General features: G+C 44.6%; 1 protein-coding gene across 1 annotated transcript in view; it reads right to left on the bottom strand.

Moving 5' to 3' along the window:
- Positions 1-1,574: 1,574 nt before the first annotated feature.
- The window catches only part of LOC134095271 (beta-2 adrenergic receptor-like), an 8,227-nt gene continuing 1,198 nt past the window's right edge, over positions 1,575-8,603 (bottom strand). Inside the window, exons 2-3 of the mRNA XM_062548721.1 lie at positions 3,171-3,597; positions 1,575-2,521 (exon numbers count right to left, since the gene is read on the bottom strand). Coding sequence (XP_062404705.1) covers positions 1,575-2,521; positions 3,171-3,456 — 1,233 coding nt within the window. The 5' untranslated portion in view covers positions 3,457-3,597. The remainder of the gene's footprint in view (positions 2,522-3,170; positions 3,598-8,603) is intronic.

Here is an 8,603-nt window from a genome sequence, read left to right as displayed (position 1 = left end):
ACATTATTTAGAAATGAATTCTGTTTTTTATTCATTTTTGGGAAATAAACCCATCTTTTTTATTGAACCCTTCTACCTGTGTCCCTGTGTCTTCTGCACAATCCCTCACAATAAACACTTTAGTTATAATATAATTTAGTTACATGAGAATGTTGAAATTGCAGGCAATATCGTCTCCAATATCACCGTCACGGCTGGTGCCCAGTCACTGCTACTTCAGCTTTGACTTTAATTATTCATGCTTTTTCTCGGGGTAACGGGAGGCCTTGAATCTCGCGAATCATCAAAACACAATTACCGTATAAATCAGCAAGTTCCCAGCCCCCCCGACCAGCCTTACATAAGGAGGGAGTGAGAGGTTATGGCCAGACAGAGTCAGTGAGATGGGTTTGAGGGAGAAATGTGTTTTAATGGCGAGTCTGTCGCAACTGTGACTGCTGAGCTTAAGACTTTCAGCTGTGCCGCTCCGAGAGACATCCAGAGCTGTCTGCTGGTGTTAGTGTCGGTGGCTGCGCCGCGTCAGAGAGAGCAATGATTTTCAGAGGTGTTTATTTTTAAAAATCTGAGGTCATCATCTGATCAATAATGCAATACAAGTTTACACAGTTAAGAGTATTGACCATGACAGACAGAGATAAAACAACAGAACAAAATCCTATTTACTTTTTAAAAGAAAGTTTTCATCACAGTTAGCATGGTCTGGAAATGTTTACATGTTTGCAGTTGTGAACAGAGGTCTCCTGAATAAAAGACCGAAAGAAATTCATTGATACCTAATCTACATACGACCTGTTCATTTTTTGCATGTCAACATGTTGCCCATCATTGAACACATAAAGAAATCTACACATTTGACAGACAACAGTAAATGCAACAGAATGAGTCAAAAGGATAGGTAGGAATGGCGGAACATATTTGGTATTGTGAACAGGTTGGTTTTCTCTTGAAGGCTTACATACAGTACTGTATGCATGAAGATTTGAACAATAAGGCAATTATCTTAGCTTGTCTCTGTTGCAATGTCATTCTGAACCATGATTACTGCAAGTGAGTCTGTACGAAAAGTTGAAAAATCCATTTAGTGCATTCAATTATGTTTATGTTGATAACAAAATCACATCACTGTTAGAGTGACAATCATAGCAAAAATAATACTATAAAAATACACAGTAGTTGTGTAAAAATGCAACATTAAATGAACATGATCATGATTCTGGAAAGGAAAAGAAGCCATTTTCATATCAATGTAAAGTGCACAGCAAAATATCGCTCTTGATTGTCCCTGTAATATCTGAAGCAAAGGTGAAGTCCGTCATAGTTGTGCCTCAAATGTCAAGAGAAAACTGTCAACACAAAAACTGTGCAACCAATCCATAGTTTTCCAAATGGTCCCTGAAGTTGAGATAGTATTCAAAGCCCTACTGAGTTAAGAATGATTATCCATCCTCCATGTGATCAGAGGAAGGGCACCTGGTGTGTGTGTGTGTGTGTGTGTGGGTGTGTGTGTGTGTGTGTGTATGGTCTTGTTTAGGGGGAAAAGTGGAGGGAAGGGGTTTGTCTCTGGTCGAGTAGTTTCAGTTTTTTTCCCCCATGGGGATCGAGCGGTCCCTCTGAAAGAGCAGTGTCACTCCCTTACGGAAGCGCTGGTCCCTGACGCTGTAGATGACCACGTTGCAGCAGCTGTTGCCGGCCAGAATCCAGAACGCGAAGAAGGAGAAGTTGCACCAGACGTAGCCCACCACGTTGCCCAGCACGAACACGGCGATGGGCGAGAAGGACGCGGTGAAGGCGAACGTCAGGATGCCGATGGTCTTGGCCGCCTTGATGTCGGAGAAGGACGGCCGGTGCTGACACCAGCCCCCGCTTCCTCCACCTCCTCCACCACCTCCACCACCTCCTCCACCTCCGCCGCTCTCCCCGCCCAGGCTGCCCTCCGCCAGCAGCTTGCGCTTGCGCGAGTAGCGGCGGATGCTGGTGAAGGAGATGATGTTGACGGCCAGCGTGCCCCCGAGCAGCGTGAAGTCGAAGGCGGGGAAGAGGAGCATGACGTGGGCGTCGCGCGGCGGTCCCGCCGTCCCAGAGACGTCCCAGAGCGGCGCGTAGTTGCACATGCGGCTGCACGCGTTGTACTCCAGCGTGAAGCTGCGGCTCAGCGCCAGCGGCGCCACCGCCAGCAGGAAGCTGCCGCTCCACGACAGCAGGATGAGCAGGAGCGCGCGCCGCCGCGTCACCAGCGTGTCCTTGTGCAGCGGCCGCAGGATGGCGATGCTGCGCTCCACCGTCATCAGGAAGATGGTGCTGATGGACACGAAGGTGCAGCCGGCGAACACCGGCCCGATCAGCATGCACGGCTGCCACGGCGCCGACAGGTTGGTGTGCGCGGGCGGCGCCAGGTCCGCGGGCGCCCTGGCGGACTGGTACCACACGGGGGGCGCGCTGGTCACCATGAGCGAGATCTCGGTGTAGACGGAAAATGGCACGACCAAAACGCCGACCAACATGTCAGCAATGGCGAGAGACACTGTTGGGAGAAAAGAGAGGGTAGGGCATGTGTTGGATAGGAGCTTATCAAGGCCAAGCTTACCATCACTTTTCTGCTTTACAAGTTTAGTAGGCTGAGTGATACCTTGGGGATCCAGTGATTCTATTCAGTAGATCAACAATGAGGGCGAAATGATGGGTCATGTATTGATTTAGTCCTATTACTAAGGAGGTTCCATACAATCCTTCAAGTTACATACAACCCCATCAGGCCTATTATGTCTCTGGTGGCATTGATGGCACTCTGAAGGATGGAGGTAGGCTATGGCATTCAATCTGCTCAGCAAAGGCCAGCAATGCCATCTTACTTTGCAACATTCTTGCACTTGATTAAAACTTTGAGGAAAAGACTGCTGTGGTTCACACACTGAAAAATGTAGCAAGCGAACCACACTAGCTCTTTTGGTTATAATGCACCTGCCACCTGGACTAAAAAATTACCTTTCTAACCACTTCACTAAAACTTGGTAAAAAACTTGACAAACACTTTACAACTTGGCAAATACTGGCAAATTAATAAATTCATTGTTTATTTCACAGATACAGCATTGATATGGGAAAGTCAAAGAGGCAGAATTTGACACATGCTCTCCTGAGAGACCTTATGCGTCCAGTCTGGACACTCTTACCTTTGAGGTAGCCCTGTGGAGTGCGTGACTGGCGGGTCTGCATGAACACGGTGAGCGTGACCACGTTGCCCACGACGATGGCGAACGCCAGGCTCACCATGAACACCACGGCCAGCGTCCGGTTGAGCAGGCCGCAGCAGCAGAGCGTGCAGAGCGGCGCCTGGGACTGCCCGTCCCGCTGGTCAGGTGGCACGGGCACGGGAGCCGTCAGGTTGATGCTGTCTGTGGAGCCCATCAGTGCCTCCGTGCCCCAGGGCATGCTCAGGTTGGCCAGGAGGGCCGTCATGATCCCCCCCACACACACTCACTCACACACACTGCTGACTGGAGGAAAACTTGTGGGGTGTGTGTGTGCTTGGGTTGGAGGATGGATTGGAATCTAAGTATGTCTCCTCCGTATCATCTTGTGAAGAGCTAAATGATGTCCCTGTAAAGTTGACAGAAAAGGAGAGAGAAAGAGAGAGAAAAAATATGCAAAACGTAAATATGACCATATTAAACGTTAAATATGATTAAGAAGAAAAAAAAAAACAATACAAAGCAAATGACAGTTTCAATCCAACCAGGAAAGACTATTGTGGCTTAACTGTGGTTTTCTGTGAATGCCTGCTTGTGTGTGGACTGGAGACATTTCAAATTGAATCCCCCTCAGTACAACAAAAGCGTTGCATCAGCTCGGGGGAGAATGGGCAATCAGAGGTAATGGCTGCAGGATGGGGGTGATGTAAGAATTACAGGCTTTGACAGGCATATGAAATGTCCCTGTTTCCAACATTCTCTTTGAGCACGTTCACCAATCGAGAATTAACAAGGCCTGTCTGATGTGTCTACAATTGAAGTTTTTAGAACTTAATAATATGGAGTTAATCTTTTGATGCACAAAAATAATAACATATTATTTATGAAAACAATATAGAATCATATGATGGTCATTTGACTCTAGACATTGTTGGTGTTTTTGTCGAAAGAACTCTTGGACCTTATTCATTCTCGGTTGGCTAGCCACTCTCTTAACGTCTCTCTAGCTTGCATTCGGAGTGATGCCAATGTCCCAAATTCTCACGATCAAGGTCCTGTACTTAACTTTTCCTTCAGCTGACAAACTGGTGCGTCCACCTCTCAGTCTCCTTGAGCAATCACTCAACTGGAATGCGAGGACAAACCCGAGGAGGCAGACATCGAGAAAAATAAGGGCGACTGGCAGGAACGCCAACAGACCTGAACAACCAAAGCTCTGGATTTAGCCGTTATGACTGCCATGACACATTTGGGGATGTTTGGGAGAAGGAAGAGGGAACAGGAACTGCACCCAAAAACAAAGGCTTTAAAGGGGGATTAAAATATCAGAAAATTGGGATACTAGGAGGAAGTGGCCCAGGGGGAGAAGAGACAGGAGGCCAAAAGCCTGCAGTTATTTATCTACTTTGGATTTGTGTACTGGTACACAAGGATTGGATTACATTAGAAATAGATCAAGCAGTTACAGCTTGGACACATTTTAATCTGAAGCCTCCAGATGTGTTGCTCAACAGCAAGGCCTGACAGTTTATATAAGCAAAAGAAAAATAATTAACAAAACCAATTTAAATCTGTCAGTGTCATCCAATGGTTGCTAAATGATGTTTCATACTCGTTGTAAGGTGGTTGTGTGAACCAGGCCTAATTGATATTTGATGAGAGAGGTGACTGTGAGAGAGAGAGAGAAGGAGCAGTGAAACGTGTGATGCCTCAGTCATTAAGTCCCGGCTGTCACCTCAACTGTTATCTCTCCTGGTGACCCACCTTAACAAGTGAGCATCAATGCACCTGCTAGGCTCAAGCACAGCACAGCCACAGCCACACACACACACACACACACACACACACACACACACACACACACACATACACACACAAGGGGCCCTGGGGACTGCAGTGCATGTTTAGTTTGGCCTGCATCTAGCCACCGAACACACACACATACACACCCACACAAGCACACTGTGACATATGGGATGTTTCTTTTTCCAAAGAGCACCCTGTGGAACAATGATACACACACACACACACACACACACACACACACACTAATTCACTAACTCCACTAATTAGACTTGAAAAAAGAAAAAAAGCCATGCGGATGCATCCTCCTCCTCATCATCATGCAGCTTTGCATACAGATTGGGAATCATGGCTGAATAAGATATGGGTTATCAGTGGCCACGTTTACATGATGTTTTTAATTCTGAATTAGTTTATTCAGAATTAAATAGATCGGAATTAAAATATTCTCCTTCGAGTTTACATGGAAATATTAATTCCGAATTGGCGTTTACATGGAACATACGTTAATTACGCTTTATTGTATTCTGCTGAACGTCTGGGGGTCGGGAAGGGTTCCGATTGGACAGGCGGCGCATGAACGTAGCCTAATAAGGTCTACCGGAAGAAAACAAACTTTAGCTGGCTAGCAACTTTTTTGTCATCTCGGGTTAACGTTACAGCATGAACAATAACATAATGAAAACGGGTTTCACAGTAACTCTGATAATAGGCCTACTATTTAGCCAGCAGCTCGAGAATATTGTCAAGCTTCACGTTTGCTAGCTGAGGAGGAGAAGACTGTCGGAGAAGGGGGGAAGAAGATGGAGCCTAATTAACCATGAAACGAGCATGCGCTTCTTCTTCCTCCTTGTACGAGCATGCGCCAAACAAACGGAATAAACTTTTAATCGGAATAAAGGTTTACATGATCAAGGAGGGGAGTTAATTCCGCTTTAACATCGGAATAAACCAACCACTTAAATCGGAATTAAGTTTAATTCGGAATAATCATTTTCAAGCGGAATAAGCGTTTACATGGTCTCTTTTAAAGCGGAATTAACTTTTATTCCGATTTAACTTGGTTTTATTCGGAATTAAAGCTCTCATGTAAACGCAGCAACTGAGCGAGGCCGTGTGCAGAAGCAGACACTACCGAATTAATTATCATGTTTTTTGCATGCACTGTCAATTAGTGGTCCCAGTTGCTTGAAAGGCAATACAAAAAAAAAAAAAAAAAACAGTAGGAAAACCCAAGCCCACATTTGGAGCTTTTAATTGCTAGTAGGGGAGAGCAGGGTCAATTGAAACACTTTTCAGTTTAACGTCTTTTTCAAAACAGGTAAAAGGGATACAAATAATTTTGTCATATGATCAACAACTCACATGTGCCCTCTCTTAGTTACCAGTGTAATTTCATATACACCTTGAGTGATCGCGTTGTTTTTTAACTTTGAACGTAAGTTGTCATTTGTTTCAATTGACCCGCCCAGTCGGGTCAATTGAAACACATGTGCGGGACGAATGAAACAGCATATTGTAAACAGAAACCATTCACTTCACTCTAGTTTTTATGAAACATACCTAACAACATACTTCTGTACTTGTCATGGCTAAAATTTCACCTGATTCTTCAAAATATAAGTAGGTCAAAAAAATTATTTTTCCATGTGCGTCAATGTCGAGATACACGTTTCGATTAAACTCACATTTCTTCATTTTATACCATGCTGATGACTACATTTCCATCTAATTTACTTATTTCCTGTTGTAAGCCTTGTTGAAGGATTCACAATTGATCTTCCTCTTTTATTTTGAAACATTTTTTTTTTTTTTGCATTGATATTGTGGGACGATTGAAACAACTGTTTCAATCGTCCCGACAGTGCTAACTAACACTTAAACATATTTTGCTTCTAAACCTCAAAATGCTGACATTTAACACTTTCAGACATGTTTCAGTAATGATTCATCTCTCGTATGGTCATGTGATCATTGCATGAAACAATAAACACGAGTTGTGATCACAAAAAAATTACCGCACATAAGATTTTACTTGCCGGTGTCAAAAACAGGTTTGCGGGGATAGCGTTTGAATTCGATGACGTCATGGCACGAGATTTCCCGTGGTTGGCAAGTCTTGTGTGTTGAACAAACTGACGACATATGACATTTCAGATGTGCATGGTTTTCGAGGAAATCGCTGTGTTACTTTCGTCCCGTGTTTCAATTGACCCGGCTCTCCCCCAAAGAAGTAAAAAGACTCAAGAGTGCATCTCGCTTATGCTTTAATTAATATTAATTATAATGTATTTATTTATCTATTTATTCATGCTTGCATGTCTTGGTGGTGATAGAATAATTTCAAGAAGCCAGATGCTTCCTCCCGACTTCTGATGCATGCACTGTACTGTGCTTGGACACATGTTTTAACTCCACCAGTTTACCTGCTGGATCCTCCCAAATAAAAGCAGTCGATAGCAACTGAAATTCAGTCAAATTAATTCTGAGATGATGATCTAAGAATCTTCCCTGTCACAAATGGAAGCTGGTCGCCAGGCAGCCTGAAATAGCCCAAGCCTGCTACAAGCAACAAGAAGCAGGGCAGCACGCTCGAACCACACATGAACCGAGAGAGGACCTCATGAACGCTTCACTCATTTCACTCACTAGTGGGGCCACACGAGCTACAGGCTTCCTCCCTGGTGGACACAAGAGAGAAAGTGAGAGAGAGAGAGAGAGAGAGAGAGAGAAAGCGAGAGAGAGAGAGAGAGAGAGAGAGAGAGAGGGTGAGGGGGGGGGGGGGGCGGGGGGAGTGAGCCGAGGGCTAGGTCAAGACTCTGGAGTTGGGCTGTTTGCAGTAGCGAATGGTCATCTGGAATAATGGACATGCCACACAGCACAGGGTCCCCCTCAGCCTGGGGTGACTGCGCTAACATGGCCTGCACGTGCTCTCTTTATCCCTGCTCTCTCTCTCTCTAACTCTTTCACTCTGTCTCCCGCTCTCCCTCTATTTCTCCCTTCCTGCACAAAAGCAGCCCCCCCCCCCCCTTTTTAATGATTTATTTGTGAAATTTTCAATATACAAATATGAAAGGTCCTCTCAAATATGGAGGGAAGGAAATACAGGAATTCATTTTCAGTGAGGCACTACTAATATAAAATGTACCCACCCCACCTACCCCTTTTAAAGAAAAGACAAGAAAAAGAAAATAAATAAAAGGAATAATAATAATAATAATAATAATAATAAAAAGGAACACACAAGGGACATACAAGAAAACCTAAATAAGACAGACAAAACAACAACTACAGTACAACAACAAATGTATTCAAATCAAAGAGCTGCTGTGCTACATGCTACTTATACTGGGAAAGCAGACTTAGGCAAGGTGCTGCAGGACGCCTGCGGCGGGAGTATTTGATTTTTTCCAGCATCATAAAATAGATAGCATCCCTTATCCAGGGAGCGCAGGGGTTCTTCCAGTGCAGTAATATTATACATCTTGCTAACAATGTGAGAAAGGCCACAAGCTCCCAAAAGTGGGACGGTAGCGAGTGACCAGTGGGTAGGACATCAAACAGGGCAACTAATGGAGAGCAGCGGATCAAAAGCAGCTTTTTTGACAACAA

The sequence above is a fragment of the Sardina pilchardus genome, chromosome 11 (assembly GCF_963854185.1).
Source record: "Sardina pilchardus chromosome 11, fSarPil1.1, whole genome shotgun sequence".
Taxonomy (NCBI): domain Eukaryota; kingdom Metazoa; phylum Chordata; class Actinopteri; order Clupeiformes; family Clupeidae; genus Sardina; species Sardina pilchardus.
Note: the sequence above shows the minus strand (reverse complement) of the source record. Positions and strands in the feature narration are given on the sequence as shown.